At 33.3% G+C, this 20,548-nt stretch overlaps 1 protein-coding gene across 1 annotated transcript; it reads left to right on the top strand.

Annotated features, from left to right (window-relative positions):
- The first annotated feature begins 25 nt into the window (after window positions 1–25).
- On the top strand, window positions 26–11,811 carry LOC144970478 (ubiquitin-like protein 3). Its single transcript, XM_078910173.1, has 6 exons — window positions 26–237; window positions 3,727–3,929; window positions 4,338–4,446; window positions 5,042–5,128; window positions 7,570–7,647; window positions 8,491–11,811. The coding sequence occupies exons 2-6, from the start codon at window positions 3,900–3,902 to the stop codon at window positions 8,550–8,552; spliced, it is 366 nt and encodes a 121-aa protein (XP_078766299.1). The 5' UTR covers window positions 26–237; window positions 3,727–3,899; the 3' UTR covers window positions 8,553–11,811.
- Window positions 11,812–20,548: the final 8,737 nt, after the last annotated feature.

The raw sequence follows: 20,548 nt of genomic DNA, 5'->3' as shown, positions 1-20,548 counted from the left end.
TGATCGGAAGTTATTGTATGACGTCATTCATTTCCCAAAGTTCTTCACGATCCGCCATAGAAAGTGGCTGTAAAATTATCGTTTTTTTTGGAACACCCTTTTCATTTTCAGTCGGAAAATCCTATTGTTTTTCTCTCAGTAATTTGGAATTTTATGATTATTGATTATTCGGAGTAATTTGTATTATCGCTCTTTGTGGATTAAGTATTTTCAAATGATGTCACTTTGCTATGGTTGGTAAGTCTTGTTTGTTATGTTACTGAGATTTCATCGACCCCTCTCTGCTCTGCTGTTTGTTGTCTGCAGGATTTTATATCGAGTTGTTTGGGTGGTTACGTTAACAAAATAATATGTAAATAATTATGTAACCACTATGATATATAAATTATATAAGGCTCTCTTTTAGGTTAAGTGGTTTTCATAGAAATACATTTGTCTTTTAAGTAAGTACATCAGGGTCGCAATCGTAATTGCGAAATAATTGGCAAAAGAATAAGAAAAGAGCAAATTGCCAGCTGTAAGAAGAGCAAGTTGTCAAGTTGTATTGTAATTGTAAACTGAAACTTCATGAAAATTCCTCATCAGCAGTGCAAAGTGTCTCCTCTCATGCTTAAATGCATAAACAGTTCAGTTAATGAACATGTTGTACTCTGTCGATCAGAAATTAAAACAAACAAATTATTTATTATTATCTCATTAATTAAATCCGAACAGTATCAATAATAACAATACAGTGACAGTGGCAGTTCATCAACTAAAAGTAAAAGGAAAAACAAATACCCTAGGACCTTTTAAAAAACAAACCAATACCAATGAAAATATGTAACTACGACCTATTACTATAGGTATAAGTAACCCTAGCAGAAAAATAAAACAACCCCTGAACTCACCCTAACTAAACAAACAAAAACAAATCCTAGTCTAGACCCTAGGACCAGGACTGCTCTTTCAGTGTTCAATATTTCCAATGACAAAAGCGGTGGAGAACCAAAACTATGGTTCTATTAGGAAATTTTAACTTTTACCAATCAATCAAGGTTTGTTCTACACAGCTTTTAAAATGCTACTGAAAAATGACAAATTGAATAAATAAAAGTCTGACACAAGATCCACAATATAAAATGGAGCTACCTCGTGGAACGTGCGGAAGGTCTCCTTTGGTTTTAGTAGAGAACAAATGCCGCTTAAAACTGTCGCAAATAAAATTTACAACCGTTGAATTGTGGGGATGACCCCCAAAACTTACCTTCCTAGCTTTTTAACCAATATTTTAAAAAACTCCATCTGAAAACACAAAATCTGTTGATTTGCGACACCAAATAACATAAAAATAATCAGATTTGTGAAAGCTTTCTGGGTTTTAAATAAATATTAAATTATATTTACCATCGTTTTGAAAGAAGAAAAGTTTCCACTTCATTAATTTTCTGCCATTGTTTTGCTCAAGCGAGCTTGCTGTTTACTATTCGTTTAGATTCTTTGGATTTTTCCGCTACGACGAATTACAAAGAGTTTCAGTCAATTTTTATAGAGCTCATTTACAGGTCTATAGTATAAAACGCCCCTAAAATCTTGTACTGTTTGCAAACTAAAAGTGTGGTTCCATATGACCTGCTGAATCATTGTAACAAGCATTGAGCATGATTAATCCCTGCAACTATTCTATAGGGAATTTACTTCCCAAGGCTATTCTTGGAGCATCAAACTTAAGATGCTTTTAAATAAAAACCTAAACCTTACATTTACATTTGCTTTCTTACAAAATCGTATTTTGAAGTCTATCAATACTTCACATGACTGAATCTCCAGTCAATAACAATTGCTGTCAGCTACCCCAGCAAATTTGCATATTTGTCAATGAGCAAATGAGAATTGGAAATAATAATAATAATCTTTATTGTCCAAATAAAAGGCAGTTCATGTGAGGTAAGCATACCCTGAGAAAGGAGGGACCCTCAGAAATTTGAAGGCACTTGATGAAAACCTTTGAAGAGGCATCATGTCAAAGCCTAAACTGTGGAAGTTTAGAACCAGGTCCTTTGGAAGGGTATCTTATCTATGGGACCCAAAGAAATAAGTCAAGTTTATAGTATAGTTTATTCATCATGCTCAATCTGCATCACAATAATGCAATTATTCTTCCAACATGCCTTATGGGAACTGACACTCTTATACCAGATCTGTCACTGGCTCTAGGCACGCACTAATTAACAACTGAATTGAGTGAAGTAATACCATGTGTGAAGTACTGTACTGATGGACACGTAGGGGCCAGAGTTATGCAATCATCATCCATCTGGTCACTGTCTATGTCCAACATCTCTTAAAGTTGTTTTCAAAGACGCAACATCTCACAATTTGACAAATGACAATTTTTTAATCTGTCATGACCATATTCAAGGAGCTAAACAGTTTATTATCACTTTTTGATTTAGATAACCGATTAACTCCTACAAGGATCAACTTTTCAATTATGACAATTCACAATACTTTTTAGTTATCAGAAATGAGTTTTTTTCATGGAGACTTTTATCTTTATTTCAAAGTATCATTAATTCAGCTGATGAAGCAACTTAACTATGTCATGTGAATACTGCGTTACTCTGAAAAAAACACATATTGAAGATATTGGCCAGAAATTCGTCCCTCAAATATTGATCAATTAAAATGGTCCTCGTCTTGCCAAAAACTCCCAAACCTGGGACTTTGTGAAGTCTCAGATTTTATAGTTTTTGTCAAGATGGGGGTCATTTTAATCTATCGATATTTGAAGGACAGGTTTTCTGGCCAAAATTTCTAATATATATATTTTTTTTTAAAGAGTAAGTAGAATACTGGGTAGCATGACTGATAATTATGTAAGTCAAGTAGTGTACTTGATGTTGATAATAAATACTATCTGACTGTGTTGAATGATTTATAGATACCACTTCCGGAAAGGGTTGATTTTTGTCATTATGATTCAAAGACTAATACAATACAAGTTGCTGTAGATATGTACTGTGAATCTGATTCTTCTGTAGTTTTAAGGCACTTTGATTAATTATGAGTTGGATGTTCAATGCTTTAAAAGAATTTTTTTTTTATTTTCATCAGTGCAATGGACATTTCACATTGTTTTATTTGTTTATTAACATGCTATTCATTATTCATGAAACAAAATTTCAATTGCAAACAGTACAAGTTGCCTGATGGGCATTTTTTTTGTATGCATGCACTCTTTCTCTTACAACATCACTCACTGCATGTAGCCAAGTACCCATTCATTCCTGAGTGGTGTAGGTTAAGTAATGTGTTGAAGTGCCTTATCCAATGACATTAAGTTTAGGGATCAGTTTGATGATCATTGTCTCATGATGAGACCTTGACTCGCAATAAAGGACCTTTGGTATTTTGAGCCATGTCAGACAGAATGATAATAAATGTATTTTAAAATGCTTTTTTAGTCCCAAATTTTGCAAAAAAAAAAGTTGATATGATCAAAATGAGCCCATTTAAATTAAGTCCAAGAGAAGAAGAACTAAGGGGGCATTAGATATCAATTTATCAGTAAAAATAGCTGACTTGATTATGATGATTTTATCTTATGAATGCTCAGGCCTTAAGTGAAACTGAAGCACCAAGAGGATAAATAAGTAAGTAATAGCTCAGGTCAAATCAGCTCATTTTAATATCTCTATTCATAGATAACATAATTGTTTTCATGTTTTTTGTTTTGTTTTGCAGTGTTGACAATAGCCGAGGATCTTCGAGATGAAGTTGTCCAACTGACAAGAGTTTGATAAGGACTCTTTATCTGTTGTCAACATCCACTCATTATCCAAGTCCCAACCTGAAATTCGTCATTCAGGAACAACCGTTGAGTTTTCAGTTTTTGAGTTGAATAACATCAAACAGTCATGGGAACAAGGCACATACCAAATGACAAGGTAACAGTAATTTATTTTGTGTTTGTTTATTGTGACTAATTGATAATTCACCAATGAAAATGTCTGTTTTCATGGAGTATTTGGGGAGAATTTGGCTGAGTTGATTATAAGTTGTTTGTTTTGATTAAATGATATAACTCATCGGGGAAAAAAGGTAGAACAAAAAATAAATGATTAAGTGACGTAGATGTTAAATTTATGGATTTCCTAAATCAGGATTTGACAATCACTACACTTAAGTTTGGGGAGTTACATAGTTACTTGCATGCAAAGCTATTAACCTAATGATATATATATATATATCGCCCCTTTTACCTGCAGTTGAATATATTTAGCTGATTTGCAAGACTATTGTTCATACTTTTATTCACAATTTATTTATTTATTTATTTATTTTTTGCTCAACAGATCAATTTGAAACTGATTTTAGTCAGTGGTAAAAGTCACTCCTTCTTGTTTTCCCCATCTGATTCAGCTGCTGACATAGCAGAATATGTCTACACTCACTGGCCTGATGGTGAGTTAATGACAATAATTAATGTACAGTACAAGGTTGCCAGTTTTCTGTATATTTACGGAATTCAGTATATTATAAACCCTCAGTATATTTTCCCATCACCTCCTAAAGGGGGGGAAAAAAAGTACATAATGCCTTTTTATTGGAGGTTAGTACTCAGAAAGAGTTCAGTCTATGTGTTTGCGTAAAAGTTCAGTAAACTTTTGCCTCCTGAATTGGCAATGCCGAATGTAGAATGAATAAATAGACTATAACTTGATGCAGGTTCTCAAATATGATTGGGAATTTTTTAAAGAGTATTTATGTACAAATATGAAGCATCAACAGAATAATGTTCTGTTCATCAGAATACCCATCTCTTGTTATATAATCTGATCAGTATTTTTGTTTTACGAAGTTTCCAATTGTTTGTGACCAAATAGAAATATAATAAGCTTCTCCATTCTTTATTGTAAGTTTTTAATAAAACAAATTATTTATGTAGGATTTGAAATATTTTAATTCATTTTTAAAAATTGAGCGTTTATATAGGGCAATATCCACGAAGTGTGCTCAAAGCGCTTTACAATTAATTAATTTTTTTTCTTTTCTTTAGAATGGGCAGATGAGAATATCCCCACCACAAATATACTAAGACTCATTTACCAAGGACGGTTTCTACATGGGAATATTACACTTACAGGTATGATAATTGAATAATTTTGTGTGACTAATGCAGAAAGGGGGTCCCGATAGCTGTGTTGGTAGAGCACTCGCTTCACCCCCAAAGGGACCAAGATCGATCCCAGGTGCGGTCAAGATTTTTTTCTGCCCCCTTCTGTCTACCTAGCAGTGAATGGGTAGCTGGGTCTGCTAGATCTGGCAGATAGTAGTTTGCGATAGACTAGCATCCTATCCAAAGGGTAGTAAGCAATTGCTATTTTCCATTTCACTCTATGGAAGCCAGGATAAATTCTGGCTCCATGGGCCTAATGGCTCTAAAACGACTACTTTTTAAAACTTTTTATTTAAATTAATGATGAATCATTCAGACTTTGGCTTGGCTGGGACATGCACTTACCTTATCATTACATTATCATTGCTTGACATAGTGTCACGATAATACCTCTTTAAGGTTATGTATGTGGTATGCTAAATGTTGAAAATCTGTTGCCTACATGAGGAATGATTATTTCAAAGATGATGATTCGAATTTAAAAGGATTTGAAACCATGTTGTTGATGGATAAGGGCTTTGATATATTATGATAATAATGATAATGCATGGCATTTATATCACCCAATGCACATTACAAATAAATATACAAAATTTACATAAATAACACGTATACCACTGCAATATCAATAGCAGCAGTGTGTGTAATACCGTATCAGTATCATGAAAGTGTAACGATATAAAGATAGTGCTTGAACACTGATTAAAAGCTATCAATAGATTTTGCTTCTCCTATCATTCTGAGCAGGTCATTCCACATAAGTTATAATTATTTCTAAGAGAAAGCTTTGTTTTGTCAGTCGAGGGTCGTAAATTTCTATTTGGTTCATATATTTCTAACATGCTTTTATTGTAATCAGGTGCTTCATCATTTAGCCTTTTTAAACAAAACAGATAACTCTTATAAATCATCCTTTCCTTGACAGGCAGCCAGTGCCGCTTATGATACAGAATAGACAGGGAGTGTGCCATTCTCTTTTGTCTTGTCACTAATTTAGCTGCACTCTTCTGTATGACCTGCAGGCGTGAGGTTTTATCATGGCTTATGTGAGATAAATGACCATTGTTATTATAGTCAAGACTATATAAAACAGGAGTTGTGAAGAGTTTCATTGTTACATCTTTAGTAAGGAAATCTCTAATGGTGGATATTATATGTATGCAATATGAATAAGTTAAATGTATCATAATTTAATTTATATTGCTGAGGAGCAGGTTTCAAGACCATTATGTATAGACAGGCCTGTAAATCTTCCGTCTATTGTCGGATTTCCGACAGTACGATTTTGCTCTATAAGTGCTAAAAAAAAAATAAAAATAAAAGATAATAGTAAAAATAAAATTCGTAACGCCAAAGAACAGAACCAATAAAAAAGAAAATAAAAGACTTTTATTTCGTTCCTCGAAAAAATTAGATTTTATTCCGTTTCAAATGCCGACTTAAAAAAAAAACAAAACAAAAAAACTTTTTATTTGTCGCATCAAAGACAAAACATGCCGTCTATCAGTTAGCTATAATATTATCATGCCACCTACACGCTCCGCTAGATGTTTATGTATTCATTGCTTGGCTACTGTGCCACAGCCAGCGAGAGAGAGGTCGCGAAGTTCGCGCGAGTCGTCTTCACACACACACACACACCTAGTCAGTAAATAACGCACACATAGAAGTGTGTCGAACCGGACCGGAAGGTTTCTCTCTATTTTGCTACCGACTCACGTGCATATCTCCGGTTCTTATTTCTCAGTCTATATTTCTTTGGTTCTGTCCCGATGTGAGACGGGGAAAAAAATAATGCGAAATAATTATTTTTCTTCGAAATATATATTCTTCTTCGAAAGCTCTCACACCACCGCACCACTTCCTCTTCTTCTTCTTCTTCTTCTTCTTCTTCTTCTTCTTCTTCTTCTTCTTCTTCTTCTTCTTCTTCTTCTTCTTCTTCTTCTTCTTCTTCTTCTTCTTCTTTTTTTTCTTCTTCTTCTTCTTCTTCTTCTTCTTTAAAAATTAATCCAAATAAACGAAAGAATCAGCGTAAACATTTAACACAAACAGGAGCGAAGATGCGCAGCTTCCTGTGTCGAGCACTAGACGTCTAGATACACATCCTTCAAAAGGGTAGGAATTGTTCTCTTCCTTTCATTTTACAACTAAATCAGACTTGGGACCTGAAATAATTGGGATTTTATTTTTGATACCATAAAATAAGGACCTCGTTATAAATAAGTAGGGGAAAGTGACATGATTTGACTAGTCAATTGACGTGTCATATCTGTGTTGTGTCCATATTTTTGTCCTGTTGTGTCTATTTTTGCGTGTTCAAAAAGTTCCGACAATTTTTTCACCAACTATTTACAGGCCTGTATAGATTCCTAGTTAAAACTTAAAACTTATTTTTTTTCACTTTCCAGCTCTTCAGTTGCCCACCGGCAAAACTACTGTGATGCACCTTGTGGCCAGAGAAAATTTGCCAGAACCAAATAATCACGGTAGGTCTCGTAAAAAAAATTTATTGCTGTATTTGAATCTGTAAGTAACCTCATAATCTAGTGGTATGGCACTCAGCACGTGACATGTAGATTCTGGGTTTGAGTCCCGCTGTAGGTAATAATGCAAAGATGAGTAATGAGAAAATGCTTTGCTCACATTTCATTTCGTACTCAGTTGTTATATAAAAAGGGGGGCGAAGTGGCCGAGTGGTTAAGGATATGCACCGTGATCAGGCACTTTCGTTTTTTTCCTTGGGCAAGATTATTAACCCCCAATTTGCTCACTTGGACAACATGGGTGATTCCTTTTGACATCAGACATTCTGGTTGATGGATTATCTGTATTCCTTCATGGAATGCCTAGGTGTAGGGTGACGGGATCTTATGGTGCCATTGCGAAAGGGTGTCATAAAAAATTTTTTTCTTTTGTTATCTTGTAATTGGCTTATAACAGCATTGAAAATAAATAATTATAAGTATATTATAGAATCTTACGGGACCACATCTCATTATTCTTCTTCTTCTTCTTCTTGTTGTTGTTGTTCTTCTTCTTCTTCTTCTTCTTTTTCTTCTTCTTCTTCTTCTTCTTCTTCTTCTTCTTCTTCTTCTTTCTTCTTCTTTTCTTGTTCTTCTTCTTCTTCTTCTTCTTCTTCTTCTTCTTCTTCTTCTTCTTCTTCTTCTTCTTCTTCTTCTTCTTCTTCTTCTTCTTCTTCTTCTTCTTCTTCTTCTTCTTCTTCTTCTTCTTCTTCTTCTTCTTCTTCTACTTGTTGTTGTTATTGTTATTGCTGTTGATGTTAAGAAGTTAGTCTAAATTTTATTTCTTTTTCTATTTTGTTTTTCTAGGTCAGTTAAAGAAAGACAAAAGTGGAGAGTCGGGTTGCAGTAATTGTTGTGTAGTTCTGTAGACGTGTTGTTTTGTCTGCAGTCTAATATGATGATAAAACGAAGCAGTCTGCTCAGATTACATTGTGTCGTTATTTCTCCGGAACAATCTTGTGGTATTCATCTTGAGCCTGAGCAGACTGGCTTTTCTCAAATTCTATTTCAACAGGATGTTGTTGTATCATTACACTTGTACTTCAGAACTAATTTTTAAAGTTAAGTCAACGTGCAGCTTTTGCACTGTCGTCGTTAACTAACTGCCCTTTGTGATTTACGCATTTCATGGAGTGCCAGGAGATCAAATTGGAAATTAAGCTGTGCTCAGTGTGATGAAAGTCAATATTGGATGTTTCTGAATCTGGTGATTGAAAGTTTTTGGTAATTTAAGACTTTTTTTTTTTGGTTTTTATTCTTTTCTTTTTAAAGTTTGTTTTAAATTAGAAATTTTTTTTTTTTTTTTTAGAATTGTTCAGTGTGATTTCTCATTTTGGCCAAGCATTTAGTGAAGTCAAGCAAACAATGCCCCTCATGACTAAGAAACATTTTAGTCTTCGGAAAATTTCTAAGAAATTAATCTGGGTTATGAAATGGGTGATTTAGGCTGAAAACCTACACACTCCATTTTTAGTTGGCCCTGTACAGATAGGTTTGATTTTACTTTAACTTGGAGAATTTTCACCAAGAGAGCAGTAAGATTGATGCAACTTAGGCTTTCATGCATTAAGTAACAATGCCATTTCTGTTGTCTTGGTGACACCGGTTTGGTCTGCAGTCATTAGATAATATTTAATTGAATTTGCACAAGCCAAAAATAAACCTGCCTATTAGCAGAAGTGATTTAAAAAATTGACAGGTTCATGAATATTATTATTAAAAAGAATTGAAAGTTGAAACTTTTATACTCTTGTTTTAACCAACAAGGCCGATCTCGATAAAGCCTTATGAAAAGGTTTTCCCTTTTTTAAAAAAAAATCTCTTTAAATGTTTGTTACATTCTATTTGGCTTCTTGTATCAAATGCATTAAGGCCAAATTGGGTAATTTTATCTCAAGGGAAAATACCTTTTCTTCCCCCCCCCCCCCCCTGCAAATATTTTTGATTTAATAATAAAATTGGAATCATGCCCTAGACTATACTGCTATTATATGTTGTGCTATAACCGGTTTGCATCAATCGAAGTGCTTTCAGGGTTTAGGTTTTTTACTTCTTTCGTGAGTTCAAAAATTCATATTAGTTCATTTTGGTCTCTTTTTTTTTTTTATATGTTAAAGAAAATGGTCTTGGTAGATGTCATGAATTTCAGAGTCATTTTGCTTGAGCTTGTGTAGATATAATAAATTTCAGTCATTTTGATAGTTGGACCAAGAGTCTGTACATAAATTTGTGGCTTTGGGTAGATTTTTTGTTAAATGTTAACACCGAAACCGTTCCTTTATTTTCAAAGCACCTATAGTTATAAATTGAATGTATTTATTTCTTCATAATCCTATTACGGACATTTCTGTTTTTACTTTCTGTAAAAGAAATGCTTAGATGACGACTCTCACTATGAAATTCATTTATTTACTGTGTTTTTATCAAAATGCAGTCTCATTGAGAAGTGCACCAATTTATGTGTAAATTTTTATTTTGGTTTATTTTTATTGTTTTTTTAAGACAATAGTTTTTTTTTTTTTTAATGTATCAATTCTTTTTTTTTTTAAAAAAAATGTTTGTGGTGTTTTAAAAGGAAATATATTTTAAATTTCTGATCTCAGATCTGTACATTTTAAAAATTCTAGCATTTGACTAATATTCCTTCGACTGATTTGTAGGCTAGTGTTTACGGGTTTGCTAAATGATAGAATAAATATTCTTGTTTTATAGAATGAAGACGGAGATTGGTCGATGATTGTTTAAGTAACCAGTTTCCTTAAAAAAAAATTTGGTGAAATTATCAGGTACATAAAACATTAAATGAGTTCTTCCTTTTTAAAAGAAAAAAATTTTTTTCTTTTGGTCTTGTGCTATACTTTTTTTAAGTAGCAAAGGGCGAGTCTAGACTTAATTATCATAGAAAGCTGATGTGTAAATAAGTTAGCTTTATATCAAATATTTTCAAAAAGTAAATAATTCCATTGAAAAATAAAATGTGGCAAAGAGAAGGATGGCCCTCATTAACACCGCCTGGCTCAATGAAAAGTGTTCATCCGAATTCAGTAATTAGTTCAATAATAAGGGGAAGCAAGCGCTTTATCTTCAAAATTTATCTTAAGGATAAAAGAGTTCGATAGGCTTCATGAATTTCTTTTATTATATAAGAAATGTGTCTTTGAAGAACTCAAGAATACTTCAGATTTATTTTTTTTAAAAACTAATAGTTGAGTGGATACTCCAAGCAGTTTATAACTGCAATTATGTATGGTCGTTTTAAATGCAATTATGTTTGGTTGTTTTAGACTTACTACTAACCGAGGAAGTAATGATTTCAAACCTTATTATAAGAAGTTTTAAAAACAGAGGTGCTTTATTGAGGCTATATTTTAGGATACGGAATTTATCTTTTCATGATGGTGTTCATATTTTGCTGAATTCCTTTTATTTCATTTGTCAGGGGGGCTTATTTAACATTATTCCACAATTTGTTTTTGTTTTTTTAAATTACAATTTAAAAAAAAATAATTATTTTTGATTTACATCATTGAGTAAATCTCGTGTCATGAGATTTTACGTTTACATTATGTTATAATCGTATTGAGTATGTGTGTGTTATACAGCAGATCATATTCATTAAAAAAAAAAAAGCAACATAGGACCTGAGACTACTTGAAACAAACTTAATAGTAGTAGTACTACTTACATCATATTCTGCTCAATCATTTTTTCATCAGTTTTTAACAAACTTTTTTTTTTTTTGCTCATTTGTGCAGATTTGTTCTAATGCTCCCTCTTCTATAATGGATTTGGTTACATTTATCTTTAGAGAAATGTGGCTCTTCTATAATGGATTTGGTTACATTTATCTTTAGAAACATGTGGCTCTTCTATAATGGATTTGGTTACATTTATCTTTAGAAAATTGTGGCCAATCCCATCAAAATGGTATTATGTCAGGGTAAATTTGAATTTGAAGCTAGCCTATTAAGATTTTAACTGATATAAATGCATTCAATGAGGATAATTACATTTGTTTCTTAAGCTTGGGAAAAAAAAATTAATTTATCTCTTCTTATAATCTTTTACTTAAAAAACTTACGTTTTCTCACTCCATCTAAATAATAAGTACAATAAATAAAAATAAAATTCCCTTTATTCATCCCATGGGGGATACTTGTCTCTTGGGTCTCTTCCAAGGGAAGACTGGAGTAACCCAGGCATCAGCCTCAGTGCAGCGCTGCAAATTGAGCTAGGGCGAGGTGTCATGCTCAAAGCCACACAGCACAGCGACGGGTAATCGAACTCAGTATCTTTCGGATATGAAGCAAAGACCGTACCGCTGACCGCGCTTTCCCCTAACTTGGACATAATACCAAATTGACACAGTGGATTACATGTTAAAACGTGAAAGGTAAAACAATGGTTAGATTTTAACAAAAAACATGTTAGGAGCCAGGTGTAGAAGCAGCAAAGTTTTCAAATTGAGAAATTACTGAGCAGGCATCACAGTACGATACAAATCTGACAAAAATGCGTATGAAATTGTACCACCAGACAAACCAAGGAAGAAAATAACTTCAGAAAAAATCACATTCTTCCTTGAGGAAGACTGATTTTTAGGAATTTAAAAATTTTTCTTGTATTTTATTTGTTGCTTTGATGCTGTTTCATACACATATTGTTAAGATCTTTATCAAGGTTTTCAAGTAGTGTCACTATGCTGCTACTTCCAAAAGACTATGTTTTCCAACCATCTGGTGATCACAGTAATAATAAGTCAATACTATTAGGTGCTCTTAATGAATTACCCCCCTCCCTCCCTCCCCGCCCCCCAACACACACACACATATTTTCCCACTTATTCTACCATACTCTGACAACAGAACATAAGGTTTTCTTTATTTTGGCCAGAAAACTTCTACTTACTTCGAGCATCGGTTGGTTGAGAATTGTCCTCAACCGTCAACAAGTCTCAAACCTGACACTTCTTGAAGTCTCAGGGTGAGAGTCTTTTTTGAATGGATCAATATAAGAATACCTTGGAATGGGGAGACAAATACTAGCCCCCAAATGTGCCCCTCCCCCCCCCCCCCCCCCCCAGATAAATGTACGTCATTTGTTTGGCAACTTTTGACATTGAAATAACGCGTCTGATGCTCTTTTTCTACAGTGTGGGGAAGGGTGATGTACATTTTACCATATTTGTTTAACAAATCTTTCAATCTGGGTGGGGAGGAGGTACATTTGGTGGCTGGTCTTAGTGTCACCCCATTCTACGACAAAAGTTTTCTGGCCAAATTGGACAAATTGTGTATTTTTGTCATAGTACATCCGCATTGATTCATTGAATGGTATGGAGAGCTCAGTTTTATTGTTGTCGGTATTTATTTTAGTCGATAAAAGATGTTTGATGGCTGGAAGATTATAATTTGACTTATCTAGTCTCAGTTTATTTTGTGATTGTGCGATTCTACAAGAAATTATATAAAGTGTGCATGTACTGTATGATATCATATTTAAACTTACACTCATCAAGAAACAAACAATCATATATATATATATCAAGTCATTGGTCACTTCACTACGGGCAGAGCATTGCTTAATTCAAAACTTTTCTCTAGTATTAGATGAAATACAAACAAAATAAGTGGTACTAGTAATAACTTTGCTGTTGAGGGATTGAATCTCACACCCACTTTTAAAATTTATTTTTAGGAGATGTCGTGTTTGTTTATAGGGGGTCCCGATAGCTCAGTTGGTAGAGGTAGAGCATTTGTTTCACACGCAAAGGGACAAAGCTCGATCCCGGGTGTAGTCGAGATTTTTTTCTGATCTCCCTGTCTACCCTGGGTAGCTGGGTCTTTTAAATCTGGCAGAAAGTACTTGGTGATAGACCTGCATCCTATCCAAAAGGTAGCAAGCAATTGCTATTGTCCTTTTCACCCTAAAGAAACAGAGATAAACTCCAGCTTCATGAGCCTAATGGCTCTGAAGGACTACTTTTGTTAGTTGATTCCACTTTCTCACCCCTTTGTCTTCCTTTCTCTTGGGTACTTTAATTTTAATTCTAGAACTTTTTTAACTTTCCCATTTTCTTCCTTTTTACTCGCGCTGATATGACCTTAATGTGTTGCAAGCGCTGTATAACCTTGAAAAACGAGCTCAACTTGTCACCAAAATTTTTCCGATCATTTTGAATAAATTTTATCACATCTGATTTCTTCAACCTTGAGTGCGAATATTTTGAGCATGACATTTTGAATAACACAAAATAGATTGGGTTTTTTATTGTTGTTTTTTTTTTTTTTTTTTTTGTTTTTTTTTTTTTTGAGATTGGAACTGTTATGGTATTGCATGCAGCCAGTGAGAGTGACCTTTTGACTTGGTTACGCTTACTATTTCACGTGTCAGCAAATGACCTTGTACCATATGTATATGTATATCATGTATCTATTTACCAGCTAAAATGTATAAATTTGACTTGGAATAATATATCATATATATCATGAATATTTGAATGCGTGGTTATCATGAAGGAATGAATGAACAAATCTCACCCTATAAAAAGAACTGTTCTTTATGACTTCTATGCTTAACTTTTTACCAGTTTTTGAAAAAAAAGATATCGTATAATAATGATGATATACTGTATATCTTCAAGTTTTGCCATTTCTTTAAAACTATTTAGTAATGTTGAATTAGGTATTAATAGTGGTAGTGTTTTCTGCCTTTGTATTGTAATGGTGACACATGGGGATGAGAATGAGTCACAAAGCTATTCTCTCTATTATTATAACCTTGTAATTATTTACTTGGCATTAAGTCTATATTTAAGTATTGACCTCTGTTTTGGTGGTGTTGGCCCGTTGTTGAATTAAAGGTGTTTGTTATGTTTATGTAAATATGTGGCCATTGATTCTTTAGTGACTTACTATTTATATTTTGTTCTCTTATTATATATTTTATCTCTGCTAATTTAATTTTTGTCTCCCTGAGAATAAGATATGATCCTTTTTTTTTTGTAAAGATGTCAAGCAGAAAGTAGAGAGTAACTTAAATAGTTAGGTAACCATAGTACCATACTTAGTAGTAGTTCTTCCATCCTGAGACCTATCCATTATTTTATATTGTCTATCCACATCTTCCTTTGTCTGTTAAATATGTAGATACCTTTAAGAAAATATTGTGTGTACAACACACTTGAGTTTTAACTGTTCAGTGTGTTAGCAGATGGTGTAGGGCAAGTCACACACGGAGATTGTAAGGTTAGGGATTAAATCCAAGGGGAGAGAGATGCAGATTTTAAATGCCGGTGTCACGTATAGATAGTCTAACGCAATCTGACTTCATAGCGTAGACACTGCCTCTTAAATTAAATAGATTTCGGTTGATAAGGGTGGTGAATCATATCTATGAAACTTTCTAATCCACCCTGTATTTTTGTTTTCTTTCCTTCATTTTTTATAGGCTTCCTATGAAAAATTTTTGCACACACAGCGAACAGATTCTTTTGTTGATTAAGTGAAGATATTTTACCAACAAAACATCGACTAAGGATCAAATGTGGAAAAATATCTGCATTAAATTATATTGTTAATTTAAAAAGAAAAAAGTGATCAGTTAACATTATAACATTATAATCAGTTATTAAAATTTTATAATCAAAAAGTAACGAAAGATTTGAAAGCAATAAGCTCAGAGTTTTAAGTGCCTGAATATGAAAAATAAAGATTAAGAATTGAATAAAAAGAGGATGGGAAAATTCTTTGACAGTTTATTCTAAATCCTGAATACTTATAAAACATGATGTTGTCAATACTAGGCTTTGTGATGATGGCTGTTTTATTTGGACACCTGTCAACTTGATGTTATCCAAATAAAGAAATTCAAATATACGATAAACTGTGAGAGTATGTGATTCTATTATTATGAATGGCTGTGCTTCATAAAAGACAAGGTCCTTTAAAATACTGTAGAAAATATAAATGTGAGGCAGAAGTGAATTGAGAAGATAAGATAGGTTTACATTACAAGAGGACAACTCTGTAACTAATCCACAGAGATCTTTAGTCTTAACTATCTAGACTGTCTAGACTAACCTTTTTCTAGTGAACAATGTCTTTAATACATTTTTTAGTCTATAGTCATAGAGACGATATTTTTAAATTGTTTCATCTTCATGTGCGAGTGTTGTTGGCTTGTAATTTGTTTGTTTTAAAAGTCACATCTCATGTTTGTAGTTTGAAAATATTCTTTACAGATGTAATGTATTAAATGATGTGTTGTTTGTTTTTCTTCATCAGCATGGGAATGTGCAAAAGATTATTATATATTATACATATAGCCTAATGTCTTCTACATGGACAAACTACACTTTGTACTTAATGGGAATTAAAGAGAAATGGCACTTTATCTTCCTTGTATTTCAAGGGGTGTTAATAATAATAATAATAATAATATGAATTAACCTTTACAGTTTGACTCGATTTTATCAAACGGGAACCATATTTCACATTTTTCTCCTACAGGGCCAAAATAACGATAAGTGTTGTATTGTAAGCTTCAATTTATTAGACAAAGACAGATACTGTGGACGTCCACAGATTATCTGTCGTTGTCTAATAAATCAAAGATTACAATACATCACTTATCATTATTTTTTCCATCGAGCTTTAAGCAGTAACATTTTCACCATCCTACAGGGCAGTGGCACTGATGAAAGCCCATGATCTTGGCAAAATCTCTCAAACGCGGGACTTTACCAGGTTTAAGATTTGAGAATTTTTGACAAGATGAGGTTCACTTTAATCGATCGATAATTGAATGACAAGTTTTCTATCTGGCTAAAAATTTTTAACACAGGTTACGGGGGTGTAGTGGTGGAATTTTGTTTGATTTGCAAATAAACAATGGAAGAAACTATGATCTTAAAAACTAATTCAGTTTTGCGGTCACAAGAGGTTGAAGTTATACAACGTTTATAATTGATATCATTTACCATTGGTTGTCAAATCAAAGCCTTTATCTTGTCATTGGATTAACCTTTGCAGACAGCACGCGCAACGTTTTTTTTTTCTTAACACTTCACTGGCAGATTCATTATAATTACACTTAACTTCAATTATACTCTTAACTGGATAATCTCACCTGTTTTTTTAGCATAAGAGCAGTAACGGCAATTGACTCAGAAGTGTATTGCGGATACAGCTCTGCTTTTGAAAATATGTAGTTTTGTATACAGCAGTTTGGACTCTATGAATAAAGAGGAGAAATTTATGCTTTGAAGTTGAAGGAACTTGAGTATTACTGTTTGGGGTTGGTCTATCTGTTGGGGGGGGGGGGGGGGGTTGTTCTTTATAAACTGTGTGTACCGTTGGTTTCTCCCCTATCAAATGTAAGAAGAATGCAGGGTTAATTTATAGATTTTTCTAAATGTTCAAATATATACAGTCAAAAATATTTGGCTTCCATGTTGCAGAGCAACAAGATGATTATTTGATGAATTGCACACAATTATATTGTCAATCATAATTAGTGTCAGTGTGATAAAGTCTTTCTCTCATTGTTATTATTATTTTAAAAATCCCTTTACTTTCATTTTCTCTTTTTTTTTCGTATTTACTTACTCATGTTGGAAATCATATCCGTTTCATCAACTCTCTTAACTGTTATCAACAAAGGATGGTTGTGCATGAACAAAAGGTTCTTCTCATTTTGATTACGGTGGAGTCCGTTTAAGATATTGTTAACTCCTTGGGACCAGAAAAAAAGTTAATCTGAATATAAAGTCATCTATTTTCAAGGGAAACAATCTCTCAATTCAAAATGAGTGATAGGGAAAAGTATAGTAGCCTCCCCTGTTCGTCAAAATGGAGCGTGTGCATTTGGTAGCCTACATGTTTTTTTTCTTTTTTGATCTAGGAAAAGAAGGTCACTATAGTAGAGGACAATTCACTTTAACCAGACTGACGCTTAATCATTATTATTTAAACCAGACTTTGATTATTTTACTCATGATAATATAAGGAAAAATACCAGACCGAATGAAACATTTATTTTAAAATAGATTTTATCTTAAGCGAATTTATCTTATCCGGACTCCACTGTAATACGTAACATACTTTTCTCCCAATGATAATGATGATTATTGTTTTAATTAATTCAAATGATGAAAATGATGATGGTTACAACATTCAAAAATATAATGTATTTTTTGGCTTTTTTTTTTTTTTTTTAAATTTTATGTTGTGCACTTAAAGACATAATGTTATGTTGTTGTCTTAAGCTTGTAGTCTTTATTTTATGTTGTTTCATTTCTTGTTTGCTTTGCAACAGTTTTAAAATTCAATAACTTCGTAATGTTCTTCGCATTTATAATTATTGTTCTGATTATTATGAAACGATTGAGATAAAACTACCGTTTGATTTTTGCATTCAATAATTTGCTGCTTATAATAAGATTAAGAAGTAAATAGTCTTAAAAAGTGGTTATATTAATGGCGAAAATAAGAAAAGCTCTTTGAGTTGACCTTTTTAGGGGGTGCTTCTTATTATAATGGAGTTGGAGCTAAGCCTGGGTGGAGTTCCCGGCCTCCCATAGTGGGCTGGGAGGTACTTGCTGTGTCTTCTATCCCCCTGCATCTGTTTTCCAATTGCTTTCAGCCTTTGTCTTGGAATGAGATTGCTAAGCTTTGTCCTGAACCTGGTCGGAGTCCTTGGCTGGGAGGTAAACAATTAAATGTATAGTTATTAGTTTTGGGAGATGATATTTTTTTCCTTGTAAATCTCTCTCTTATGTAGTTATTTTAACATATGATTTGTTAACATTTGAGTGCATTCCTATTAGTGGCATCTTGTGCTTGTGTCTGGATAAGACTTTTAGGTGATCTCAAACTAAGTACATTGATAGTGTGCTCTTGAAATCTACATCTGTTCCCTATTTGAACCATTCCCCTTTGTCTTACTTTTTCCTCAAGGTCTTTTAAGTGTACGAATAGACTGTCTTTACTATCCAATTTTCTACCTTTTTACTGGCACGGATATGACCTAAAGGTGTTGCATGCGCCGTAAAATCCTTAAAAACAAAAACAATTTTGTTGATAACTCATATTCCATGCTGTGTGATGACGCGGTATGGAGAAGGGAAACCCATAAACTAGACGTGTACACATTAGCAGGTCTGATAGCCGAACGCAATTACGGGCCTAAATTAACATTGTTGTAATGGATACTATTTTGTCTTGTTTTGAGAGTATTTTCCATTACAACAATGAGCCCATAACAATTTGGGTTATCAGGCCTGAAAATTAGTACACATTGCATAGACTCCATACCTTACACATTGTTTACTTAATTATTAGTTACTTCTGTAATACAATTTGGATGCACACAGCGAGAACTGCAGTGTTTTTTTTTTAAATAATGATTATCAACATATCTTTAGTCTTTCATCTAAATGATTTACTTCAACTGGAGCACCGCATGCTACACACTGACAAACATTTCATGCAACACACTGACAAGCACACTGCATGCTACACACTGATAACACGTTTTTTTATTCCATTTTGGCAAAAACACTTTTAATTTGTATATTGTTAATAAACAAGAATGAATAGAACAGCTTCAGAAAAGAACAAATTACCAGACACGTAACGTTTCGGGCTCAAAACCCTTCTTCGGCAAACAAACAAAATACAATGAAAACATAAATCTCATCTCATGTAGTTCCATATCTGAAGCAGACGTCGGAGGTCATCTTCCGCCAAGCTGATCTATCTCTTGCCAATTCTATTAAAGCAGCGCCACCTTTCTCAGCTTCATCTGTCCAAGTTCTTATCCCTTTCAAATACGTTATTCTTTGTCTTCCTCTTATTCTTTTTCCATTCATCTTTCCAGTCAAGGCGAGTACTTCCAAACCAGGGTGGCGGATAATGTGTCCTAAAAATTCCATTTGGCGTTTGATGATTTTTATTATCAGTGATCTTTTTCTGTTTGCCATTTCTAAAATTTCTTCATTTCTTTTCCTTTCCATCCATGACACCCTCATCATTCTTCTGTAAAACCACATTTCCACTGCCTCCAGTCTTTTAACCATGGTCTTGTTTATGGTCCAGCTCTCACAACCATATAGCAGCACAGAAAACATAAATACATTACTATAAAAAAAACCCCATATCAACGACAGAGAGTAACAGGACCCGTATCCAATCTTGACACTTTAGATTTTCAATATTACGTTCATCCAAGCTCTCACGCGCTGCAGTTGTCAACTTTGGATACTTTGTTGTATTTAATTTACTATGTAAAAGTATAGAATAAAGATAAAACTGTTTCTTCCTACCCCTCCTTCTAGCTTTGTTCTGCTGTATAAAAATAAGGGAAAGACAGACAAAACTCTCCTCTCCTCCATTTCACTAGTACTTTTTCTGCAAAGGAAATGCGAATGACTTGCGATATTTAAGTGACATATTATATTTTTGATAAATAACTAACTAGTTTTATATAAGTATACCGGATAAATAATTATTTTTTTCTTTTCTTTTTTTCTTTTTGGTATTGGACAGACTACAGGGTTGTTACAAATTTCTTCAGTTTTGCTAAATGAATCTTATGTTAAATTATATATATATATATATATATATATATATATATATATATATATATATAATATATAAAATTTTATTCTGATTGACAATTAATAATGGTAATCATGACAATAACAATAAAATGATACGAAAGATGTTCAGTTTACAAATTATGGAGATAAGATCACTCGATTTCTTAATAGCAGTTGCTGAAAGGAGATTTTGCACGACACGGAAAATTTCTAATAAATTCTGAAATAGGTTCTAGTCGTTCTGAAAGGAATGTGTTGGCAGTG

Source organism: Berghia stephanieae, chromosome 4, assembly GCF_034508935.2.
Source record: "Berghia stephanieae isolate SIO BIC M18660-M18661 chromosome 4, UCSD_Bste_1.3, whole genome shotgun sequence".
Classification (NCBI taxonomy): domain Eukaryota; kingdom Metazoa; phylum Mollusca; class Gastropoda; order Nudibranchia; family Aeolidiidae; genus Berghia; species Berghia stephanieae.
This window is presented reverse-complemented; position numbering and strand designations above follow the sequence as displayed.

Coding starts and splice junctions, on each gene's coding strand:
- LOC144970478 (XM_078910173.1), top strand. CDS start 3,900: ATGGGAACAAGGCACATACCAAATGACAAG. Junction 5,129..7,569: donor TGGGAATATTACACTTACAG/GTATGATAATTG, acceptor TTCACTTTCCAG/CTCTTCAGTTGCCCACCGGC. Junction 7,648..8,490: donor GCCAGAACCAAATAATCACG/GTAGGTCTCGTA, acceptor TTGTTTTTCTAG/GTCAGTTAAAGAAAGACAAA.